Raw genomic sequence first — 26,970 nt, forward strand, 5'->3', positions numbered from 1 at the left:
TATTTGTACTTCTGATTGCAGTACAATAGACGCTTGACAGGATAGGTGTTAATTGGGAATATAGGCCCGATTCTTTACATCATTTCAGTATGTGCTTAAAGTTAAGCATCTGCTTAAGGCCAATTGACTCTAATAGGATTTAAGATTGCATTTAAAGTTTAAGCTCATGCCTGAGTGTTCTGCTGAATCTTTGCTGAGTCAATGCCATACAGCTGATACCTTAGCTAACGTTTAGTATTTTAACAAAAATTCCTCTTTTTTCCAAGGAAACAAATGACTCCGCTAATGTATGCAGCTCGAGAAGGACACCGTCAAGTTGTTGCTCTTCTTGTTGCTTCTGGATCACAAATAAATGCCCAGGATGAAAATGGTTATACAGTAAGCAAGCTACTTGTATATACTGTATGTGATACTGAATTGGGTGTTTACTTTTCACATTTACTACTTGTTCCTCAGAAATACCCTTCACTCTAGTGCTCCACCTTGCCAAATTTTTCTGGAACTGACTCCGTCTGGCACCATTCAACAGCTTTTTCTGAATCAGAAGAGATTGTTCCTTAACATGGCACTTGCAGTAGCGGCTTTGACTTTTTTTTCTTTTTCTTTCCTTATCTAACCTTATCTCTCACCTATCTGTCATCTGTTGCCATCAGGGGCGTGAGCAAGGGGGGGAAAGCAGGGGCACGCCTCCCCCCAGTAATCTCTCCGCCACCACCCCCAGCTTCTGCCCTGTCCTCCCCCTGGGGATTCCCTCCCCTGAGCCTATCCTCCCCTCTTTCTGCCAAGGTGGGAGTTGGGCTGAGCGCAGCTGAAGGGACATGCCTGAGAAAGGCACTGCAGCTAGCGCTCCCACTGAGCCCCACTAGATGACGCCCAGAGCAGGGAAGCAAAGCTGGCAGCCCAGCTCTGCCAGAGGGTGCGCGGGGAAGCCGGCTGATACCCGTCCCTTCCTTGCCTGCAGCCTCCAGTAAGTGTTTGGGGCCCACCTGGGATGCCGCAGAAGGGAGCTCAGGACAAAGGTGGGCGGAGGCAGTGGAAACGGGGGGGTTCTGTGGGGATGGGTAGGGTGCCTGGGGAGGTGGTGAGGGAGGAAGGGGAGCCTGGGGACATTGGATGGGGTGCTGATGTTTAAAGTGCCCCCTGTGATGTTCCCTGATGTTATCTGGACCAGTCATCTGCTAGGTCACTCCAATCTTCGACTCTGGGAGCCAGCCTTACCCTGCTCTGCTGTGAGAACCTCCACTCCTGGGCTGTTCATGCACAGCCTCTAGCATGTAAGCTTCTCCCACCTACATGAGTGAGCACTTTTGGCCAGCCGCTGCTTGGATTGTGCAACCGAATTACACTAGCGTATATCTCCGATCCCAGACACAACCCTTGCAGTGTCCAGTTATGCTCGCTGGACGCTGCAGGCTTACATGAGTTTGTCAATTTAACAAAGAAATTGATATATACCAGGCTTGTTATCCCAAGGGGAGTCTCTGACACGCTTCAGACCAAACGCACTGCTTCAGGTAGCATAAACAAACAGATTTATTAACTACAAAAGATAGATTTTAAGTCAAAGCACAAGAAGTCAGATTTGGTCAAATGAAATAAAAGCAAAACGCATTCTAAGCTGATCTTAACATTTTCAGTGCCCTTACAAACTTAGATGCTTCTCATCAGAGGCTGGCTGGTTGCCCTTCAGCCAGGCTCTCCCCTTTCATCAGCGCTTCAGTTGCTTGGTGGTGGTGTCTGTAGATGGAGGTGGAAGAGAGAGAGAGCATGGCAAACATCTCTCCCTTTTATCATGTCCTTTCTTCCCTCTTGGCTTTGCCCCCCCCCCTTCATAGTCAGGTGAGCATTACCACATCATAGTCCCCAACTGACCAAGGAAAGTGGGGGGGGGGCTCACTCGAGAGTCCAGCAGATCCTTTGTTGCTGCCTAGGCCAGTGTCCTTTGTTCCTGTGAGGCTGGGCTGGGTTTGTGCCATACATGCCGTGATGAGGTATGAACTGCCTCTCTGCCCCTGGAGAGTTTTTGCCTGGGTTTGTTTTAAGCCTCGAGAACACATTTTCAGCCTCAAAACTATATACATGAAACAACCTATAGCATCACTATAACAACAATGCTCAGTGCATTATGAGCCTTCTGAAGACACCCGACATGACAAATTTTGCATTGGATACCACACAATCATTTTGTAAGGATGAACATGGGGGTACAGGGTGTTCACCTGATGTACAGAGCATCGCACATCCCCAAAAATAGTCACATTTAAATCCCTGCACATGCCCCTGGTTGCCATAGCATCTGAGTCCCTTTTATATTTGGAGTCGTGGTAGCCCAAAGCTTTGAGAATTGCTCAGAATGGAATTTCAGAATTTCACAGGTATCTTATTGCTTCCTTATTTGCCATTATGTTCCTGTATTTAAAATAATCTGCAAACTGTAAGGTATGGGGTAATTTTGCTATTAATGTTTAAATAAACCAAAATTGTAGAATTTAGAACAAACTAAGACAGTCTATTAAATACACTTGTAGTCCGATGATGTGGCAAAGGGGAGGGAACACCTTCCCATGTGTGAAAGATGAGTGAGTGAGAAAGGGCAGAGTTAGAACTGACTTTGCATATGCGTTGAGAACTTTTGTCATTCATATTTAAATCTGCACTTTAACTTTGAATTAATTTTTAAAACATTTGACAACATATTTTACATGTTGTCCATTTTTAGTGAATTGTATTCTGTCTGGTCATCTTCCAATCAATAATTAACTTAGTGTAACAAAATGAGATTGTGCAGCGTCATCATAATTAGCTGGTGGAGTTACTCTTCCATATTTACGTTTCACACAAGTTACCCTATTTTGTTTTACTGAGATAATCTCTGTTTTTTGTCTTGCTTTTTTAAACTTATTCTACCAAGTGAAACAAAATGTTTTATATATAGGCACTGACATGGGCATCCCACCAAGGACATAAAAATGTAGTCTTGAAGTTGCTTGAACTTGGAGCTGATAAAACTCTACAAACCAAAGATGGAAAGACAGCAGGAGAGATTGCAAAAAGCAGTAAACATTCAGAGGTATTGTTCTCCACTAAGGTCTCATTCTGTTTTTCCTGAAATGTTCATGTTCTCACTGGTTGCACAGCTTCCCAGACCAATGTTAATGTAGGCCCTTAAACATGTATTACAGCATATATTTAACAAATATTTATTAATATTATTCAGTGCTATACTGTAGGTGTTCATGATGTTTTAAAAGTTACTACACATGCATTATGTTGCAAAGTTAATGTTGCTTGGGAACTTTAACTTAAGAATTTCTCTGCTTATGTGTACTTAAATTTCCAGCATAATTCCTTGCTTAGAGTTATTATTTTAATACGCGTTGTATCAAAAATGTATTCACTGACAGTTTTTCTGATCAACTCTTTGAGAAATAGTTGGTTGAATTCAACCAAGATAACTTTGAAATAGATTACATTGTATAGTATTTAACTACAGTTCATTTGGGAGAATTCTACAGAAATTCAAATAGAAAAACATTTTAAATTGCTTAAATATGAAAAAGTAGCTGCAGGCTTTAGGTAGTATAGTAAATATCAGCAGCTTCAATCATTAGTGCTCAAGGGAGAAGTCTGTCTAAAAAGGTTGAATCATCTCCTGTGGCCCTAGGAGCAGCAACAGAGGGTATGTCTACACAGGGAGCCTCCCAAGCCAGGTCGATATCTCTAGAGAGTTGTGAACTACACTATTCAGCACAGAGCTCGGTGGAATCTGCAACTCCATAGCTGTGATATTTAGCATTTTTTCAAGACTGCATATTTGCAGAAATCAGCATTATTAAAGTGAAATTCACTATTTTTCTGCACCCAGGCATCTATTTTCAGCATCTCTCTCCAGCTTTCCCCACCAGGGGGAGTTCATTGGATTAGAGTGAGTCTTCCCTGCCCTGTTCCTGGGAGCCAGGCAGCAGAGGGACAAGGAGCCAGAGCTGGAATCTAATGACAGTTAGGAAGCGGAGAAAAGAACCAGTATTGCAGACTAGGAGCCTAGGCTGCCTGGAAAACAGTGGAGCAGTCAAGGCCTGGTGATTTGGAGAGATTAGCCATTGGAAACCAGCTACAAACTACTTTTCATGGCACACATTGGCAAGGAGGCTTTGAGCCAGGCTGCCTGAAGAGTGTGGCAAAAAAATCCATTGAGAATAATCACTGACAAATTTTACATCACTAGGAGCTTGTGTTTGTGAGGAGGTGAGGGGAATGAGAACAAAGAGTATTCAATAAAGAGACAATAAATTAACATTGCATTCTTGTAGTAGAATTTGGTTTAATTATATGATGGAGTACATGGGCTTGTCAGTCTGATCCAAAGAAATGGGAGGAAGATACACATGATTATCTTTTCCCACCAGAATTTGAGATGAGAATGAGATGAATCTCTGTTGCTCTTTGGCTTCGATCCCTCAACAAAGGAATAGAAAAAAATATGAAGTAGAGCAGATCTTCAGTAGGAACTATTGAAAAAATGTTTTGGCCAAGTTGAAGGATGCCTTTCTCTGACCATCCCTTAAAGAGGATTATTCAGTCTGAATGTGAGGAGCCAGCAAAGAAAAAACACCTTGGATAGGAAATGTCTAAACGTTACCATTTTTTACAAAGGATATGCAGCTCACAAAGATTGGCACACTAGTAACAACCCTCACCAAAGACATTTAAGGAGATGCTGACTTCCTGAGGACCAGACATATACAGTGGGTTCCCTAAGAGAATTATGAAACTTTTGCAGTGGCTCTTCAGGCTTCAGTCTCTTCCTCATCCTTCATTAGGATTATAGTCATCTAGGCAAATCATGTCAATGAACTTGATGAAGAGCAAAGAGCTCCTTTCCTTCTGATGTGACCATAAAAAAACAGAAATAAATTTATTTTTAAAGTGGGGAAATCACTGATCAGGATGTCAGGCCTTCTTTGTACATCATAAAACAAGCATAAAATGGGCACAGACTGAATATTTGTTCCTACACTGCAACTCACCTTTGAAGGAATGCGCTAGTAATCATGTGTTTGATAGCTTTTCCCTGATGACTTTGTCAGGCTTTTTGATTTAATGCTAGCTTTGCCCTTTCTTTCTGAAATCATAGTTTTGTTGATAGTTCAGGAAGAGTACTTGGATCATTGTCCCTGAAGGCAGACTTTAGAGTGACATGTCCCCTGAATGTCAACTTTAGTGCTGTCACTGGGGCCAGAGGTATAGACTGAGCTATCTAGTGGAGATTGTTTATATGGTTTTACCAGGAGAGAATGAATCAGCAGACAAAAAAAAGTCATTTTTCATTGATCAATTAGATATAAAGAACACCCAAGAACAAAATCCATTGTTTTTAGTTTGGAATGTTTATAATACTGGTATCTATGTGTGTGCTAATACAGTATATCCATACATTTCTAGGATACAGGAATAAAGTACAGGTGCATACACAATCTGGTTCTTGGGAGATTTGACTTGGGAGTGAAGAACTTCTAAGTCTTCAAACCAAAAATAAATATTCAGTTAATTTTAGTTAATATATGACCTCTTTCATTCTTTTATTGTTTTCATTTATCTTCACACTGTACATAATGTTGCTTCACTCTATACTGATGGCTCTTGTTCAGTATTCCATTGAAATTTGATTAGCTTAGCAACATTCACTCTTGGAGATTTAAGTTCCATGGGCTCATCTCTATCATAGATGTTTGCCTTTTGGAAGAATGAGATGACTTACTTGAATTATTCTCCCCAGATAATAGGCCATGAAATAATTTTCCCACCTTTTTTACATTTTAAATTTTCATTGTGCATTGAATTATTCTTGTGTTTAATTAAATAGGACACTACTATACTTCTCTTTTCCTAAATTGAATATTAACTAAATGGTTTTCATACTTTTTTTCAGCTTTTTAATTTACTTTCTTTGACTGCAAATCCCTTGCAAGGGAAGTTCCAGAACCAGTTTAAAGACGAGGCTATCCACAGACTCTTGAAAGCGGTCCCTGATGCAGTTAGAGATCATAGAGTTAGGTAAAGAAGGGAAAAAACTAATGCTATTTTAGTTCATTTTAGGTTTAATATTATGAATGCTTTTGGGGTGTGCACATGATTAGCATTAATGCAGAACAGTTTACAGTGTCTATTTTTGGAAATTTTTTTACAATCACATCTAATGTAATAATTTTTTTAAATGAGAAACTGAAACCCCGTTATGAAACACTGAAACCCATCTTAAATTTTGTATTTCCTAACATTTAGGTTCCTTACTGTACAAACTCAATGTTGCATTACGTAGTTTGGATGCTTCCAAGTTTTTAACAGAGGCCACTGGTACAGTATATACACAATAAACTTTATCTATATCATCAGTGGAGAATGTGACCCTATTGTTGCCTTCTCCATCAGATAATTTCTGACAAGGTTAAGGACTTCTGTTGAGAATGACAAATGCTTTAAAAATTGAGGTTTCTTCTGACCAGAAGCACCCCACATACACTATATGATATTTTAGAAAAGAAGATATTTTAGAGCATGGCAGGGACTTCTGGCTCTTATATGAATCTGTTCTTCCCCTGGCCAAGGTGGGAGATTTTTTATTAAGTGTCCCTCCAGGGATTTGAGTATTCTTTTCACATCCCACACTCAACTTCCTGACAAAAATAGTTGCTATATAAGGCATTGATTGAGAGGATTTTTACTTAGTTATATTACGTGTATATTTATTCTTAATCAAATATATGAATAAAATATAACTGAGTGGAAAATCCTCTCCCTCATCTCATCATGAGATAAAAGGAAAATGGGAAACTTAGGAAGAAAGGCCAAGTCGTCTGCCTCATTGGCCTTGCATATACCAAATTACAAGGCCATTCTGTTGAAATACAGTTATGCTGTTTGGGAGAATTTATCCCTTTTAGAGGCATGAGCACAGGAGGCACAGGAAATCTTGTGATTAAGGTACCGGACTTTGTCTAAACTAGGAAAATTTGCACTGGTGGAACTATACCAATGTGGTTATATCAGTACAAAACTAATATAGATATGCTATACTAATGCAACGCACAGCTTTCATTGGTGCAATTTACCCTAGTAATTTACTAAATTGCACAAGCGAAAGGGCCATCTCACTCCATTGCAGCACATCAACACTGAGGGTTTGTATCCGTGTAGTTACACCAGTGCAAAAACCTAGTTTAGATAGGGCCTGAAGGCCTGGGTTCTATTCCCAACCCTTTCACAGAATTTCTGTGTGATTTATTTTTTTTTTTTAAGCAAGTCAATCATAGCCTCATTTTCGGAGGTACTGAGCAACTGGAGTTCCTATTGGCTTCAGCTGCAGTTGTGGGTGATCAATATCTCTAAAAATCAAGTCCCTAATGCAGTGGTGGGCAACCTGCGGCCTGTGGGCCACACACGGCCCATCTTGGTAATCCACTGATGGGCCGCCAGATAGTTTGTTTACATTTGCATAACCGCCCACAGCTCCCAGTCGCCACGGTTCACCATTCCTGGCCAATCGGAGCTGTGGGAAGCAGCAGCCAGGCCCGCGCCACTTCCCACAGTTCCCGATAGCCAGGAACAGCGAACTGCGGCCACTGGGAGCTGCAGGCAGCCATGCAAGTGTAAACAAAAGGGTCTGGCTGGCCACCAGCGGTTTATTTTGATAGGCCGCAGGTTGCCGATCACAGAACTAGAGTCTTCTGGTATAAGAGTAGGGTTTTCAGATGGGTGTTCTCCAGGAAAGGCTTTCAGATTTTAAATTCACTCCATATTTGGTCTGAAATAAACTTGACTCTGTTAATGTAGGATTTTGGTGAGGGAGCATTGAGGGTAATGGCTTATCTTTTTGCCTTTTGCATGGTGTTGTTTGGAATATGCATTTTTGATTGGCTGTTAATTTTCTGGCTTTTGACGGCTGCTGGGTTTTATTTCTTCTTGTACTTTTAAAATTATTTCAAAGGCCGCAGGGGCCCAGGATAGGTGTGCTTACCTTTCTTATTATAAATCTAAAAACAAACAAGCTGTGATGTTTGTCATGGACATATCCACCTTACATAAAGGGTGGCTAGTGATTAGAGGGCAGAGTTAAAGTACACCTCTACCCCTATATAACGCTGTCCTCGGGAGCCAAAAAATCTTACCGCATTATAGGTGAAACCATGCTATATTGAACTTGCTTTGATCCACTGGAGTGCGCAGCCCCGCCCCCCGGAGCGCTGCTTTATCTCATTATGTCCGAATTCGTGTAATATCGGGGTAGAGGTTTAGTTTGATGTACCATAACTGCATTTCCATATTTTCCAACATTTGGGATGTTTTTGAAATAGTAACCTTAACTTTGAATTTCCTGCCTGCAGCCATTTGATTTTTAAAATTACAATGATTTACTAAAGATTTTTTTTTTAATTTAAAGTATTCATACCAATTTGCTGCTTTAATTACAGTCTTGTGAAGTGCTTTGCCTGGAAATATGCATCACTTTACTGACACACATGCATGCATGTGTGTGTTTGTGTTTGCCTATTAGAGTTTAGACAACTGCTTTATTTATGAAAAATAAATTTGCCACTTTTTTTTCTTTTTGTGACTCGTGCAATAATATGTATAGTTCCTATGCAGCCTTTGGTGACCTAGAAGTGTTTTTACATGGTCTTGGTCTAGAACACATAACAGAGTTATTAAAGGTAAGATTAATGTAGTGAAATTGCATATTTTAAAAATAGTTTGTAAATTATTAAATGCGCTTCATACTGCTATGACCCTTAGATTTTTCGGTGTTAGATTGTATACTTTTGTCAGTCACATTTTAATGCATTTATTTGAAAATAAATAAGAAAATTGTATCTGAAATGCTACATGTAAAATTTGTTTAAGTGATAGTCATAGAGTTTAAGGCCAAAAGGGACCACCAGATCATCTAGTCTGACCACCAACACGACCCAGCATCCGCACACTAAATACAACAACCAAAATTAGACAAAAGTATTACAGCCCACAGTAGACTAGACTATTACATGCCACAGCAGAGATTTGGAGGGACCAAGGTGCAGTGCCAGAGGACCCTGCAGTGACAGGGAATTGATTGAGATATAGCCAAATAATCGTGACAATGACCCAGACCCCATGCTGAAGAAGAAGGTAAAATACTCAAAGGTCACTACCACTGCCAGTTTAGCCTGGGGGAAAATTCCTTCCTGACCCCATATGTAGCAATTGGTTAGACTCTAAGCATGTAAGGTAGAACAAGACAGCCAAGTACCTGAGAGAGAGAATGCTCGGTGCCACCTCAGAGCTATGGCCATCCCAGTCCAATGTCCCATCTGCAGCTGTGACATCCATGATACTTCAGAGGAAGAAGATTAAATACACGCACGTACCTGTGCGTGCTCTCTATTTATTGAGGGAGGCAGGGGAAATCCCTTCCTGACACCTGTTGGTGGCTGGCTGAAACCCTGAAGCATGAGCTTTAGGAACTGAAGACAAATCGGAAGTGAGACCTGCCTCCCTACATCACAAGCAACCCTGTTATATAATCCAACTTCTTATTGTCCTTAAATCTAATTAAGTCGTTTTCCTCCCACTGCTCCCCATAGAAGGCTGTTCCAGAAACTCACCCCTCTGATGATTAGAAACCTTTTTCTAATGTCCAGCCTGAATTTGTTCATGGCCAGTTTACACCCATTTATTCTTGTGCCAACATGCTCCTATAGTTTATACAGCCCTTCACCCTCCCTAGCATTTACCCCGATGTATTTATGAAGAGCAGCCATAGCCCTGCTTAGCCTTCCTTTGTGAAACTAAATAAGCCAAAAGGTTGCTCTCTAGTTATGACAATCACTCACTCACTCACACTCTCTCTCTCTCTTTTCCAAGTCACTCAAGCACTGCTCCTGCAAAAGCTGCCCAGGCAGATCTCCCCCCGCCTCCCACCATAGTGGCTGGGGGAAGGCACACCAGGATCGAGGGTCCCCCATTGCCCCATTGGCAAGTCAGAGCAGGGGAAGGAGGAGGCCCTCTGTGATCCCATTGGCCAGTCAGAGCAAGGGTGTTCCACTGATTATTACTGTAGTTTTTTTAGCAGACTAGCGATTAAAACTTCCAAGGAATTGAGGCTTAGGTATATGCATTAGATATTTTTTGTATTATGAATACATCTGAGAAATTTTACAATGCCCCTTTGATAATTAACCTGTATAGCTACATTTCTAACTTTTTTCTTCATAGTCTTTCTTCTAAATTTCCATATTTGCTAAGTGAAAACTTTTGTTTCATACAGGAAAATGATATAGCTTTAAGACAGCTTTTGACCATGAGAAAAGATGATTTTACACAGGTCAGTTTAATGTTTTAGAACTCTTTCTACTTTATTTTCACTTCATTTATATTCCTTTGTTTGTTTGTATATCTTTATGAAAATTTTTAGAGGGAAAAATAAGGGGATCAATAACTTTTTCTCTCAGAAATCCTGATGAATTCTTATTTGCTTTCAAGATCTTGGCATCTGAATGTAGACTGCCCTTTGTACACTATTTTAAAGATCAATCTGTGGGGTATATCATCAGGCAAATCCTAGAGTTTGAGACCAGTCTAATGCAATTTTTGAGCTGTTACCATTCCTTCATTTTAGCTTACATTTTATTAATTAGAACTGCCATATGATGACTAAAAGTTTATCTAAGTAATGTAATATCTTGTTGATTATTCAGCTAGCCATAAATCAGTGCTGTTTTTTAAAGAATGGTAAAAGTAGTGTGTGTGTATGTATGGTGTTAATGCTTTATTTTTTAAGCCAACTAGCTAAATACATAACTACACTTTAAAAAGACAAATAAGCTTAACTGCTACTCTAGATTTGTAAACGCAGCATGGGATCTGAGTTGGAGTCTAGGTTATTTTCTACATGTGTGCTGTTACCAGTTATAAAAATAGTGTGGGCCAAATTGTGCCCTCAGTGTGGGCCAAATTGTGCCCTCAGTTATACTTGTGGGATCATGCTGTCTTCAGTGGGCATGCAAGAAGTCTAACTTAAAACCCCATTATAAAAATGGGGAAAATAAGGTTTTCAGAAATAATTGACTTGTCCAAAGTCAGAGTGAGTGGAAAAGGCAGGAGTGGAACCAAGGTCTCTTGACTCCCAGGGCTCATCTACTTTTTCAGTTATAATTGAGTTGGGGTACTCAGTGTCTACATGATTGTTTCCTGACCCAGTTACAACATACAGCACAGTGCCAGTTTGTAGTTTAGGTGGTTCTTTAGCTAAGCACTTGTAGTGCTCACATTCCAATAAGCATAATACGCGAAGGCAGTTAAGATGAAGTCTATAAAATAGAATTGTATGTAACCAGGCTAGGGGATAGCCATCTAGTAACTAGATCAGTGTAGTCTGGTGCCCTATCATCATGGTTCTACAAGTGTCAGCCATCTTGAATTGTTAATTGATTACACTTCTTGAAACTTATATTTTACGGTAGATATTAGTCTAGTTCTTTCGGTGCTCCCTGTGTGTATTTCACTGTGAGTATGTTTGTGCTCCCTGTGCTTGAGACCAGTGAATTCTTGCAAGTAGTGTCTTTTGGTGTGCGCCTGTGCCCCTGCTCTCCTTGTGCTCTGCACTGAGGGCATAAGGGGCAGGGCAGACTGACCATCTTTCCAGTTCCTTCTTACCACTACATGGCCTGAGTCAGACTTCTCCATTGTCCAGAACTGATCCTTTCTCTTCTTCCTGTAAATACTCAGTTTTATATTATTCATACCTCATTGTTAGTGTTATCATAGTTCAAGTTAGCTAGAATTAGAATCCCACCACAGGACTTAGATCAGTCGTGGGCACCCTGCAGCCCGCGGGCTGCATGCAGCCCATCAGGGTAGTCCGCTGCCGGGCTGCCAGACAGTTTGTTTACTGTGGCCTCTGGAAGCTGCGGGCAGCCGTGCAAATGTAAACAAACTGTATGGTGGCTTGCCAGCAGATTACCCTGATGGGCCGCAGGTTGTCCACCACTGCTCAACAGAGAGTGGCAAAAGAGTTCCAGATCTCCTTAGAAGAGTACCAGGACCCTCAGCATAAGCTCCTAAATATCCTACAAGCGCCATCTGGCTTGCTCTCCTGGTAAATGAAGCCATAATAGAGTCGGCAAGGGCTGTGTGGCATATGCCAGGCCAACTGTGCCCCTACCCCTAAGAGGGCAGAGAAGTGAAACGTTGTCCTGCCTAAGGGAGCAGAATTCTTTCTCACTCACACTGCCCCAAACTCCATGGTGGTCCATGCAGCCACTGGCAATAGCACCCAAGGGTCTTCCTTAAAGATGAGGCCAAGTGTATCAACCTTATGGGGAAAATGGTCTTAACACTTACCAGCCTGCATTTTAGGATCTCAAATTATCAAGCTCTTCTCGCCATGTATTATCACCTTAACTATTCTAAGTTCCTTGACAGATTCAATTTCAAGCCTTTATTGATGAGGCTAGCAACCATTTTAGCTATACCAGCGAGTTTCTCCCCCCATACTACCTTCCCCATCTCTTTTCACGGACTGCTGTCATGAGGGAATTCTGCAAGGTTGGCTCTGGTCAAAAGGTATTCTGAGCAAACACAGCATGAATACCATAGTTACAATTCCCACCGAAGTGAGTGAGTCCCTGGTGCGATGGAGAGACCCCGGATAGGTGTGTGTAGGAATTTCCTTTCTATCCCCCACACCCAACAAGACAATAATTACGGACTCTTCCCTGATAGTCTGTGGAGCCACATAGACAATCACACATAAGGCATTTAGACACCTTGGGAAGCCAGAATACACATAAATCTTCTGGAACTAAGAGCAGTACGAGAAGCTTGCAAAGCATTACTACCATTCATACAATCCCAGCACATCCTGATAATGTCAGACGATGTAACTACCGTTTTCTATATGAACAAGCAGGGAGGGGGCACACACAGTCACCCTCGGTATAGAAGCGGTCAGTTTATGTCTCTCATAAGTTGATAGCTATTACCCAGATGCACATAGATACTTTATGCCACCTGGAATTCTCTTTAAAAGAATTTTATATTATTTTCCAAATATCCAGAGGTATTTAGGTCATACATGGAAATTCCAAATGATTAGCATGTGTCTATAGATTCATAGATTCTAGGACTGGAAGGGACCTCAAGAGGTCATCGAGTCCAGTCCCCTGCCCGCATGGCAGGACCAAATACTGTCTAGACCATCCCTGATAGACATTTATCTAACCTACTCTTAAATATCTCCAGAGACGGAGATTCCACAATCTCCCTAGGCAATTTGTTCCAGTGTTTAACCACCCTGACAGTTAGGAACTTTTTCCTAATGTCCAACCTAGACCTCCCTTGCTGCAGTTTAATCTGGTTCTATCCTTAGAGGCTAAGGTGAACAAGTTCTCTCCCTCCTCCTTATGACACCCTTTTAGATACCTGAAAACTGCTATCATGTCCCCTCTCAGTCTTCTCTTTTCCAAACTAAACAAACCCAATTCTTTCAGCCTTCCTTCATAGGTCATGTTCTCAAGACCTTTAATCGTTCTTGTTGCTCTTCTTTGGACCCTTTCCAATTTCTCCACATCTTTTTTAAAATGCGGCGCCCAGAACTGGACACAATACTCCAGCTGAGGCCTAACCAGAGCAGAGTAGAGCGGAAGAATGACTTCTCGTGTCTTGCTCACAAGTATAAAAGAATAGTAGACACTTACAAATGTGTATATGCTTTTTGGTGTCATTATGTTAGTTTTTTTTTCTTGGGGGGCAAGACTATGGTAAACATCTAGGTTGCTGTTTACAATTGTACTCTAAACAGTCTTGTGGTCTTTGTCATTTTCAATGTACTTTTAGTTAACAAGATAAGCTGGTTTGGGTTAGGTCAGTAGCTGGATTAGACCTCTCAGGAACACCTAGGTTCTACAGGAAATGGTGCTGATGATTCATTAGGTGACTTTCTTCCTGTTGGGTTAATACTGAACCAGTATGATGATATGGAGCATTTTACTGCTGGAGGTGCCTCAGATGACACCTAAAACAGAGGCCCTAGTTATTTGTGATTATTGAAAATCCTATGGCAGGTTTTACAAATATCCCATTTTGGCCAAGTGCCAATGTGAGTAATTACATTCTGTCTACCTATGTTTCCTGTGCAATTTCAATTAGGCATTCTTCACTTCCAGTCTAATTATGTAGTGGTGCGGAGCATTATTAAACAGTTGACATACTTCACCTTCAGTAGTTTGGCTATATTGTAGAGTTAGTTGAAGTGACCCTAAATGTACTTTTTTTAGTAAGTTTTTAAGTCTGTAAAGTGTTTGGGACCCTCCATGATGAAAGGTTCTATGCTGCTGTATGTATAAATAATTATATTTTGTGTACTTCTAAAATTTAATAAACTAGCTTTTTAGCTTTTTTAATTCTATTGTCTGTTTTAAACATTACACAATTATGTATTTAAAATAACTTTTTTATTTAGATTGGGATTACAAATACCAGAGACCAACAGAAAATCCTAGATACTGTTAAAGAGCTGCAGGTGGAAGAAGTAAAATTTGGAGAATTGCCTGAAGTGATGAACTTAGAATTCAGGTAAAATGTCATCTTTCAGTTACATAAATATATATTGAGAATATGGTTGCAGTGTTTACTATAGCACAAAGATGTAATTCTTTGAAACAGAGTATCATGTTACATGTCTAGTAGCAGGACTCAGCCTTAAATTATGAAAGATGGTGGCAAACACCGAGGAACACCAGTGTTACAATAATTCAGATCATGTAGTTGCCCATTATAGGGATCTGTGTTTCTTGAGGGCTAAGTTGCTGTTACTTTCTGTGATGATGTTGCCATCACTTTGATTGAATATGTGAGATCCTCCTCACCTATCTGGATGCAGTATGTTTTTTTCTCTCTTCTTCTATCTTGTGTGCGGGAAGGCTTTCCCAGCTGTTCTCCTGCTGCACAAGAAACAGCTACAGCTGGCATCTCTGACTGAGATGTCAGTTTTCTTCCAGCCTCAGTGAGCTCCAAAATAAAATGGAGCAGAGGAAAACAAAAAAAAAAAGACTAAAGAAAAATTATTTTTCCCCTGTTCCATTTTATTCTTCTAAATATATTTTTCTTCTATATTTATCTAATCTATACCTATATATAGCTAGAATAGGAGCTGAAAAAAACCTATAATATTGTTGTCCTCCATTCCACTCCAGAGCATTCATCAGCATAGCTGCTCTGCACTTCCTGCTTCTCCCTCCCACCTCAGCCCTGTGCAGAGCTATCACAGCTAGGGCTGAGAGCCAGGTCAGAAATGTGTCTGAACAGCCTCACTCTAATTCAGCAGTACCTCAAGGACAAGTACAGTGGTTCCCAAATCTACCTCCAAAGGTCAAGAACACTTGCGCTTTTGGTCTGTTAGGCTCATCACAAAAACAATAGTTGTAATTGCAGTGGTCCTCAGGAAGGCAAGGGATCTGCATAATTCCCTACCTGAATGACAGACTGGTTTGGGCCAAACTATTCCGCAGAGACTCGGGAGACATAAAGACTCTGACAATATTCAGTGAACTTGGCATGTGTCAAATCAATAAAACAGCTCTTTATCTCTAAGGTGCTGTGCCATCTCAGAGCAGTAATAAAACATGATAGAAAACAAGTCATTTTTCCCCTGAGGGAGCCCTTAAGATGGAGGCAAGCTGTGGTGTGAATATACCCTGCACTAGCCTACCAAGGACTAAGTTTTCCCTGTGGACCCTGCTGATGCTCATTAACAGTCTGTTAATGTGCTTTGATCGAGTCCTCTTTGAAAAAGAACTAATCAAAGTGCATTCTTCTTCCTGTCGAAGGTAGAGCTCGCCAAGCCAATTGACAGCAGCCTCCTCGGCTAAGTGTAGCGCCCTCAGACCACCATCAAATCTGGTCAGAGGGCAGTCATCAGTGATGGGTGACATTGTCGGTCTTTGGCCACAGCTGCATGTGGGATCTTCTCGTTGGCTGCAGGTATGAAGGCTGGCTTTACATTGACCCTGGCCCATACAAAATCAGTTCAGAAAGGCCCATGAGCGGTGTGGCAAATCAAGCCAGGTACACACGTGGTCATGTCATTTATAAGAAACTGGTTTCTGACATCAGCTGCAGACCATACTTCATGCTGCATCAATATCACAGAAATCTGGGCAGGGCTAATGTGTAAATAGCCATGTCTTTGGAAGTTGCTCTTCATTGACCACTCGCGTGAAGAACTGCACCAACCATGGGTGCAGTCCCGAGGTGCTTCAGGAACTCTAGCAATACGTTGTCATAGCCAGCAAGAGTGCCACTCCTAATACCACTCAGAATTTTGTCTAGCTTGGTGGCTGTGAACAGCTCTCTATATTGCCAAGTGGCATCTCTCAGATGGAACCTCTGCCATTCATCATGAATTTGTCTGACATGCTTCTCATTTGGAGCCTTTGACACATACAGCAGATGACTGGCAGCTTGATTTGGCATGACAGGTGGTGGCTTAGGGGTGGTGGTTGCTGAGCTGTGCTGAGACAATGAATCAAATTCCAGCATTTCTGATTTGAGCGAGAATTCTAGATTCTGAGTCATCACTTCCCATCATGCCTGTCTAGTCATCCAGTGACTCAGTTATCTGGTCAGCAATATATGGATCATCAGAGAATTCATACTGACTGAACAGTTTAGCACATTCAGCCTCAAGGCACAGCATGTAGACTGGATGGTAGCTGCGCAGTACGGATGCACAGGCAGCTTCGAAGATGGCTCCTCAACGCTCACTGAAAGCTTCATTGACCGGGATGCATGATGGTATGGAGACAAAACTTTTTTCTAGAGCATCTGAATGTAATGTAAAATGGACCAGTGTTCTCGTCATGCATCCTGTGTGTATCCGGTTCATATCGGGGAAATTGATGATCCAATCAGCAGATCGCATTCAAAGTGCTTTCTAGGGGCTGAATCTGAGTCACTGTAAAACAACATTCCTGATGCAATTCCATCCCCCAGCATTGGAGCCATCAGGCTAGTCCTGAGAATACTGCAGCTCAACACTGAGGGATTCTCGAAAGCCACATGCAGCATTTTCTGCAATCAGAGCACATTAATGAACTGTTAATGTGTGTCAGCATGGGCCACACAGACAGTATGTATATTTCTGTACTAAATGCCACAGAAGACTGACTCTTCTTCAAGCATACACAGAAGAGCTCGAAAGCTTCTCTTTCTCACCAACAGAAGTTGATCCAATAAAAGATATTACCTGACCCACCTTCTCTCTCTAATACCCTGAGGCCAGCATAACTACAACAAGACCACATACAATCTTCTTCAAAGGTTAATTTAAGGAGCATGAGTTTAAGAGAATTAAGTTCAATTAGGCTTCATGTATTTTATTCTAAAAGCAAATAGTGCTGCCAAAGAAATGCTGTATTTTTTAAAATAAATTTATTTGGGCAGATTATCCTTAAAATATAAATGATGAAGAATTGAGTGGAAAATAAAAAAATGAACAGTATACTGGCTATCTAGAAAAGGAGTCTAAAATATAGATAATCTGTTCCCCACCACAGATTTTTAATTAAATAACATGCTAAATATGTGAAATGCACAAAATGTATGTTATTAGATCAATGGTTGTACCTATATACCTTATTGTAGCTTTCTGTGTTTTCATGAGTTAAAAGAAATAATAAAGCTTAATGTAGCTTTCCATGTGTTCATGAATTACAAGAAACAAAGCACTAATTCAGGGTCGTGAGGTATACAAAATATGACACAAATTCAATTATTAGAAGTGTTGCACTTTTTAAATAAAACTGTTAGACACATGTATTCTAGGAATCTGACCTTGTGGTTAAATCACAGGCTATGTTTACATGCTGTTATATAAAGATTTTGCTTCCCATTTGTTCAAAGTCATTCTAAAAGGAGGAATATTAGTCATTAAGTCATAGAAAAACTAACATAGAAGAAAATGTTGAACTGATTGATTATAAACTCCCACAGGGTCTCTTGCACTGTTTAGCAACTCATGTTTTAACTTTTTTCTTTTGCATTCTAAAGAAATATGATACCTTTATTTTTCTGAAAATCTGAATTCCTGTTAGGGGTGCAAGGGAAAGTGTCAGTGCAACAGCTATCTCTGTATGCAACGTGACTTAATTAAAGTGTTACGGGGTTTTCTATTTCTGCTGAAGTTCAATCTAATAACCATTCCCACTATTTGAATAATTTTAACAGATTCGGTAATGGTAAGTGTTTTACTTGGTTTTATGCCTTGTCATATTTTGTTTTAGGCATGATGGAAAGAGATTCTCAACAAAATAAAAATAATTAGTATTCATTTGTGGCAAAGCACAAAGAATGTCATCATTGATTCCAGCCATTTATAAAGTTTATCTTCTGGGTGGAAAGAAGTCCCTATGATAGACTTGCTTGACAGGTGCTCAACATGCATGAGAAACTTTCAAACTGCTCTCTAGTTAGGATCATTTTATTTAGTCCAAAATTTGTATCAAAAATAAACGTTTACTTAAAATTAACGGGTTATTTTTCTGTAAAAAGCCATTCCAGAAGGATTAAAAGTCAGCAATTTACCAAATAAAACTAGATAATAGTTTTTGTTTTGCTCCCCTTCCTTCCATCCCTCTCCCACCTTCATCAAAAAGTAAACAAAATTCTCATCTTTTAAAATATATTTTTAACAGAGATGCTGAAAGCTCCACCTTTTTATATTAAGCATTACAGAAGTCTTACAACAATACACTATATTGCGTACCACCAACCACACTCTGACCAGTACAGGCAACTTACTGCAATAGTGTGACCACGGTCAAATGGGCTCATGCGAAAAAATTAATTCTGTGAAATACCAGACAACAGAATATAAATATAGACCTAATATTTACAAAAATATAATTTTCAAAATGAACAGAATACTGTGCACTTAGTAAGACTTCAATTACACCATTTCTATGTTTCTACTGGAACTTGGAACACACATGCTTGAAGTGGACCAGAACAGTGTTTCAGTATTTTTCTCATACCATAGTTCCTTCCATACTGCTTCCATGCTATATGATTTGATGGTGAAATGTGTGAATGTTGCACTGTGCCTTGGCTTAGAACTCAGCTTCCAGCAACCCAGGCGGGAGGTGGGTGTTGGAAATATGAATATGGTAAGGTTTGAAATACCATCCATCATCATTTTTAACCTTAACATTGTTTTAGATGTAGGAGCTGTGTGTCTTATACTGCCTTAGATGGTATTGATTTCCTCAGATGTAGCATGGAAATCACAGAACCCTGACTTACTCTACAGTCATTCTAAAGTAGCATACCGTATAGAGGATAAGTGTGTACCAGCCTTGGATATTAATATAATATTAGCAAACTAGTTAAGAAAAGATGACCGATAGCCCTTTTGCAGTTCCTTGTCCTTTCACCAGCAGAAGTGGTCCCAGAACATGCGCTATATATTTTTTGCCCCTTCATATAATTTGTTAGCTAGGCTTAGTAAATCTTTTAGAGAAAAGGTTTTGTTCAGATCGCCCGAGAGGTTCCTGTGATAGAGAAATGGCATCATTGGATCATCAAATACCTCCATGTTTGTCCTGTATGGCATTCCCCCCCCAAGAAGCAGAAGTGAGCAGCGGTTGTTCTACTGTAGGCTGAGACTCTGGAGTCTTGGGTGTTGGGTGCTTATGGATCATTCTTTGGATAGAGTTCCTAAAAAGATCCAAGTTTTCTGATCTACATCTGGTTTTGTTGTATGCTGAAAGTGGGAAGAAAAAAAACAAGTCAGATGGGGACAGAGTAAGGGGCTGGGGGTTCTAAGAAGAAAAAGTGATGTGAGCATTCAGATCAGTGCTCTTGGAGACCTTAATGCAACCACCCTTCAGTACCATCTTCTCACTAGTATTTGAACAGTAAGTGAAAGTTTCCTTCAGATTGGAGAGCCTCAGGTCTTTCCCAAGGTCACTTAGAGAAATTCAGTACAGAAGATGTGCCAGATCCAGGGCTAGAGCAGCACTGTTGGATACCCCCCACTCCTCCATCCACCACATTTTAGATTGGATACCTCACTTTACCCTGTGTTCAGCCTCTTAATGCTGGTCAGAATCCTCATAGAAAATTAGGGTTGGAAGAGACCTCAGGAGGCCATCTAATCCAACTCCCTGCTCAAAGCAGGACCAACCCCAACTAAATCATCCCAGCCAGGGCTTTGTCAAGCTGGGCCTTAAAAACCTCTTAAGGATGGAGATTTCACCACCTCCCTAGGTAACCCATTCCAGTGCTTCACCACTCTCCTAGTGAAATAGTTTTTCCTAATATCCAATCTAGACCTCCCCCACTGCAACTTGAGACCATTGCTCCTTGTTCTCTCATATGCCACCACTGACAACAGCCTAGCTCCATCCTCTTTGGAACCCCCCTTCAGGTAATTGAAGGCTGCTATCAAATTCCCCCTTACGCTTCTCTTCTGCAGACTAAATAACCCCAGTTCCTTCAGCTTCTCCTCATAAGTCATGTGCCCCAGCCCCCTAATCATTTTCATTGCCTTCCACTGGACTCTCTCCAATTTGTCTACATCCTTTCTGGAGTGGAGGGCCCAAAACTGGACGCAGTACTCCAGATGTGGCTTCACTGGTGCCAAACAGAGGGGAATAATCACTTCCCTCGATCTGCTGGCAATGCTCCTACTGATGCAATTCAATATGCCATTCGCATTCTTGGCAGCAAGGGCACACCATTGACTCATATCCAGCTTCTCATCCACTGTAATCTCCGGGTCCTTTTCTGCAGAACTGCCACTTAACCAGTCAGTCCCCAGCCTGTAGCAGTGCATGGGATTCTTCTGTCTTAAGTGCAGGACTCTGCACTTGTCCTTGTTGAACTTCATCAGATTTCTTTTGGCCCAATCCTCCAGTTTGTCTAGGTCACTCTGGACCTTATCCCTACCTCTCCTCCCCACTTAGTGTCATCTGCGAACTTGCTGAGGGTGCAATCCATCCCAGCATCCAGATCATTAATGAAGATGTTGAACAAAACTTACTCCTGGGGCACTCCACTCGATACCAGCTAGACAACAAGCTGTTGATCACTACCTGTTAATCCCGACGATCTAGCCAGCTTTCTATCCACCGTATAGTCCATTCATCCAATCCATACTTCTTTAACTTGCTGGCAAGAATACTGTTGGAGACCGTATCAAAAGCTTTGCTAAAGTCAAGGTATATCATGTCCACCGCTTTCCCCTCATCCACAGAGCCAGTTCTCATCATAGAAGGCAATCAGGTTGATCAGGCATGACTTGCCCTTGGTGAATCCATGTTGACTGTTCCTAATCACCTTCCTCTCCTCCAAGTGCTTCAAAATGGAATCCTTGAGGACCTGCTACATGATTTTTCCAGGGACAGAGGTGAGGCTGACCGATCTGTAGTTCCCCGGATTCTCCTCCTTCCCATTTTTAAAGATGAGCACTATATTTGCCATTTTCCAATCGTGCCTGATTGCCACGAGTTTTCAAAGATAATGGCCAGTGGCTCTGCAATCACATCAGCCAACTCCCTCAGCACCCTTGGATGCATTGCATTGTCCAGCTTTTCTAAATACATCTCTACCACAATATAACGCGGTCCTCAGGAGCCAAAAAAATTCACCGTGTTATAGGTGAGGCCGCGTTATATCAGGGTAGGGAGAGGAACCACTCCCCGCCCCAGCTCACCTCCGCTCTGCCTCCGCCTCCTCCCTGAACGCGCCGCCGCTCCGCTTCTCCCTCCCTCCCTTCCAGGCTTGCCACGCCAATCAGCTGTTTGGCCCGGCAAGCCTGGAAGGGGGGGGAGAAGCGGAGTAGCGGCAGCGCTCTCGGGAGGAGGCGGAGATGAGCTGGAGCAGGGATCGGTTCCTCTGGGCCCCCCGTTACTTGCTGCGGTCCTCCCCCCCCCAGCCCAGCTCATCTCCGCTCCGCCTCCTCCCACGAGCGTGCTGCAGCTCCACTTCTCCTCCTTCCCAGGCTTGCTGCGCCAATCAGCTGTTTGGCGCGACAAGTCTGGGAGGGAGGAGAAGCGGAGCTGCGGCACGCTCGTGGGAGGAGGAGGCAGAGCGGAGGTGAGCTGGGGCGGGGAGCGGTTCCTCTGCACCGCACCCCCCCCCCACTTGCTGCAGCCCCGCTGCCCCAGCTCACCTCCCCTCCCCTCCACCTCCGCTTCCTCCCATGAGCATGCCGCAGCTCTGCTTTTCCTCCCTCCCAGACTTGCCGCACCAAACAGCTGATTGGCGCAGCAAGCCTGGGAGGGAGGAGAAGTGGAGCTGCAGTATGCTCATGGGAGGAGGTGGAGCGGAGGTGAGCTGGGCCGGGGGGGCCCCGGGAAGGGCCGCAGCAAGTAACAGGCGGGCACAGAGGAACCGCTTGCGGTAACATGAATTCGGATATAATGAGGTAAAGCAGCCCCGCCCCCCCCCGGAGCGCTGCTTTACCATGTTATATCCGAATTCGCGTTATATCGGACCGCATTATATCAGGGTAGAGATGTAGTTCTTAACCTGTTCCCTGACCACTGAGGGCTGCTCACTTCCTCCCCATACTATGCTGCCCAGTGCAGCAGTCTGGGAGCTGACCTTGTCTGTGAAGACCGAGGCAAAAAAAGCATTGGGTACTTCAGCTTTTTCCACATCATCTGTGACTAGGTTGCCTCCCTCATTCAGTAAGGGTCCCAAACTCCATGTACCGATCAGTTATCAACTTCTCCATGTCATCCTTGATTATAGAAGCTGTAGACCAGGAATATTTCATACATTAACATAAAATGGACCTGAGACTTCCAGTACTTGATCTTGTAAGATTACTGGTTTCAGGTTTTATCATTGTGCACAAAAGACCATAATGTTATAAATTCATGTGCATAATAGGGAACACTTAATATTTCCTTCATGTAGCAAATAAGGGGTCTTCCCACTGGTAGGTGTAAAAGACGGGGTAAAGAGGGAAAGCAAAGATTAATGGAAATTAAACTGAGCATTGCTAAAGATTTAGGGGCTTTTGAACTGTTCAGACTTTCAAACTTGTTTTTAATAGCTACAGTGTTCTAGATAACTATTTTTATGGGGAAATAGATAAGCTTACTGAATTTTAGTACATGTAGAGCTCTATGGGAAGTTGTGCATTTATAATAATAAAAGAATATTACTTTGTTTCTTAATTAAATTGCATATCTTATTATCTTATTTTGTTTTTATAGTGGCGATGAGTTCCTCAATTTTCTTCTGAAACTGAATAGACAGTGTGGTCATCTTACAACTGCTGTGCAAAATATAGTTAGCCAGTTACCTGCAAACTCTCACAAGGTATTCAACAAAGGAAAATGAAGACTGATTTGGGACAGGGTGGGAGGATTATGAGTTTAGCTACTAATAAATGAGAAAATGAACAGTGATGGACGTCCATATACAACTTTCTCCTTTTTCATACATTTTATGTAAACTAGAATAGCATTCTTGCCAGTAGTACTGTACCTTGAAATACCACTTTAAGTTACAACATTTTTAAAAAAATCTTAAGTCAATCAAATTTTTAAGAAGAAAAAAAATTCTGTTCCTTTCTGCTTGTGCTGATAAGAGTTTAAATATTTAAATGAAAAGTTCCAGAAATGGCAGGGGAAGGCTGAAACGCAACAGTATGTGCCATGTCACGCACAAACCATTTAATTGGAAATGTAGGGTGTTGTGTTTTAAAAATAATCTTTGTGTTTTGATTTTATCACAACAATATTTAAAATATCAAAATATTTAAAAAGTAGAGAATATTTTGTAAGGTTAGACTGTCTTAATTGCTTTCCTCGCTTTGTTTACACCTCTGGAGAAGCATAGACATATATATTGTTTGTCTAAATAGTCTGATTATCTTGAGCTTGCATAATGTTTTCGGGGGCCTTCAGGCCTACCAGTTGACCGATGTGAGGTAAGATGACATTTTGAATAACTGGTTTGATCTATTCAATTGTGTAAGTGATCTAAGTTGAACTATGCACTATGCCAGTCTCTCAATCGATTTCATACTGTACAGAGATAAGCATTTTACAGAAATTGTTGTTCATGTTTTAATAACAATTATATAAAGATCAGAAGTCTTTTTCCAAAATTTAAGTAACATTGTAAAACTTCTAATAGATAGTACTCGAGTGGGGTCCACCCCAGAGCTTCACTAAAGTTTGTGAGGACTTGGTTTGCAGTGTTGAAGATTTGGGTGAAGAAGTTAGCAAACTAAAGGACCTCATGCAAAAGGTGGGTATGTGTCTTAATGAATATACTAAACAAAATGCCATAAACAGATTTCTTATAAACAAATTCTGTACATACTGCCCCATCAGCTAAGTGGTGGCACATCAGACTGCCACAGAAAGGATCTTTAAAACTGTAGTTTGAACACCTGCAAAGGGAAGTAGTTGCAAGATATGAGGCGGTAGAGTGATTATATTTCCCAAAGAGAAAATGGAACACTGCATGGAGCTGGGCCCCAGGCCCAAGCCGCCACCTGAGCCCACCACCACCACTCCCCATGCAGGGGCAGGCAGGGCTTGGGCGAGAAGCAACGCACATACTAGATAGGGCGACCGTATTTCCCAAAGGCTGAGGCTGGCATCGCTGGCCACACACACTCCCACCCATTCCTCCACACCCTGATTTTTTGGCAAAAGTGAGCATTTGTCCCGTTTTGCTCTTGCCAACTGATTGAGTTGGCAAGAGCAAACAGGACAAATGCCCACTTTTGAAAGAAAAAGAAAAAAAGTTGGTACGGCTGGGACAGGGCTTTAAAAAGGGACTGTCCTGACCAAAGCAGGACATATTGTCACCCTATGTGGAGGCAGCAGGGAATTGGGGTTGAGAGGGGCTTTGCATCACTCAGCAGTGAATCATCTGGACAATTCCAAAACAGTGCTGACAGCCTCTATAGGACTCTGTAGCCATCCCTTTTGTACTGAAAGGCAGAGATGAGTGAAACCTGAGGGAGAGGAAAGGACGCTAAAAATGGGGGAATATCCTTATGCTCCTTAAGAGCTATTGCAGTATAAATCCATTCTGTGAACACATAATTAAGGTATTGTATGGAAATATTGACTCATGAGGAAGATGTTAGGGTTTTATGTGATGGAATAGGAGGCAATCCAGATATGTCTGTAGAGGTGTCAAAAGAAAAGGGTGGGAGAGGTCAATGCTAGATGTTAACACTACATCACTCACACTCAAACCAACATAATGACAAGCTCTTGTCAGACAAGATCACTTTAAGTAATAGGCTTGTAAAAGGAATGAGTGTTGAGATTCAGTAAATGGAGCATCAGTGTCAGAAAGGAATCTGTTGCTGAATGAAGTCATGTGGAAGTCAGACAGTGAATATAATACTATTAATGCTGTCTAGTTGTTTAGATAAATTTAAACGAATGTTAACAGCCTTCGCTTTATAAAACATTTAGAACCAAATATGTGAGAGTAGGTTTGAAGCTGCCACAAAGAACTGTATGGCAGTTGCATACCTACATTTGTGTATGCAGTAATTGAATACATGTGCAAATAGGTGATTGCGCACCCAGCTGACCAGTTATAGTTGATGTCTAAGGTTGATGTACCAAGTCTTAGAGCCTGGGTCAGCTGACTCAGACTCATGGGGCTTGGGCTGCGGGGCTATCAAATTGTAGTATAGACATTCAGGCTTGGAGTGAAGCCCAAGCTCTGAGACTCCAAACATCTACACTGCAGTTTTATAGCCCCACACCCCTAGACCCACAGGCCTGAGTTAACTGACCCAGGCCAGCCGTGGCCATGCTATGTGTCTTTTATCACAGTGTAGACATACCCTAAAGGTCAAGTTACCATTTCAAGTAAAAAATGGTACTGCATGTGCATCGAATTCAAGCATTCTCTCACTAGAACCTTTGGTCATGTTCTTTAAATATTTGGCACTTTTAATATTTTAGAAACTATTATTCCTGTTACATTACAAATATATTCAGTACATCATATAATCTGCTCATTTAGTATCATTCTGAATAACATTTTAACAGCTTTTAACATTTAAACATACTTTTTTGCTTTACATTTTTATTGGCCGTTGTTGAATTGTCATAGGCAATGGTTCTCAACTTATTTACCATAGTGGGCCGCATATGCAGCTCTCTCTGCGTCATGTGGGCCGCATCAACACAATATGTATACTACCTGTATGACCCTGAGGATGTCACATGGGCCACAGATTGAGAACCACTGGCATAGAGAGCTCAAATGAAATAACATTTAGTGTGAAAATTAGTTATTTCTAAAACATTTAAATTAAAATTTATTTTTTAAATCTAGTAAATATAATTAGTGTATAAAATTTCCAATTTTTTGCCAGATTTCATTAAATACACAGTTAACAGCTACAATATATAATTAATTTGTGAAAGTGTATAAGTGGCTATTAGCCAGTTTTATAATAATTTAATATTCTGGGGGTAAAACTCACATTGACCTAAATGGAGTCAGAATTTCACCTTCTGCATTTACGAGGGTAGATTGGGCCCACTTATTATTTGTAGGCCCAATCTTGTAAGGTGAGTGGGACCCTACAAACATAGGATCTTGCCTATATGCTGACTATAGCTCTGCTGTTACAGGGAAGTCATTCAAAGTCTCTGTTTGACTAAATATATCTTTACAAATCATGACTCTTGTGATTAAATAGCATAGGCCCTGATCCAATATTGGACATTGTTAGTGTTTTTATCACAGGGTTGTTTTGCTGTTATAATGGTTCAAGATGTTTTCTAACAATTGTTAGTTTTGACTCGCCTTTAAGGAATTTTGTTTATTTACAAAAAGGTGCTGGTATTCATGCTTCTACTATTTTTATAGTATCTCTCTGTGAAATAGATAAGATAAAGACCTACTCCTACTCCCATTGAAATCTGTATAAGT

At 41.3% G+C, this 26,970-nt stretch overlaps 1 protein-coding gene across 6 annotated transcripts in view; it reads left to right on the forward strand.

The window, feature by feature from the left end:
• The window catches only part of ASZ1 (ankyrin repeat, SAM and basic leucine zipper domain containing 1), a 96,398-nt gene that overhangs the window by 68,787 nt on the left and 641 nt on the right, over positions 1 to 26,970 (forward strand). For all 6 annotated transcript variants that reach the window (XM_024108981.3, XM_005285761.4, XM_065556183.1 and 3 more), the window contains 8 exons: positions 267 to 378; positions 2,936 to 3,070; positions 5,930 to 6,054; positions 8,633 to 8,708; positions 10,301 to 10,357; positions 14,495 to 14,607; positions 23,259 to 23,364; positions 24,187 to 24,300. In XM_024108981.3, coding sequence (XP_023964749.3) covers positions 267 to 378; positions 2,936 to 3,070; positions 5,930 to 6,054; positions 8,633 to 8,708; positions 10,301 to 10,357; positions 14,495 to 14,607; positions 23,259 to 23,364; positions 24,187 to 24,300 — 838 coding nt within the window. The remainder of the gene's footprint in view (positions 1 to 266; positions 379 to 2,935; positions 3,071 to 5,929; positions 6,055 to 8,632; positions 8,709 to 10,300; positions 10,358 to 14,494; positions 14,608 to 23,258; positions 23,365 to 24,186; positions 24,301 to 26,970) is intronic.

This window comes from Chrysemys picta, chromosome 1 (genome assembly GCF_011386835.1).
Source record: "Chrysemys picta bellii isolate R12L10 chromosome 1, ASM1138683v2, whole genome shotgun sequence".
Taxonomy (NCBI): domain Eukaryota; kingdom Metazoa; phylum Chordata; order Testudines; family Emydidae; genus Chrysemys; species Chrysemys picta.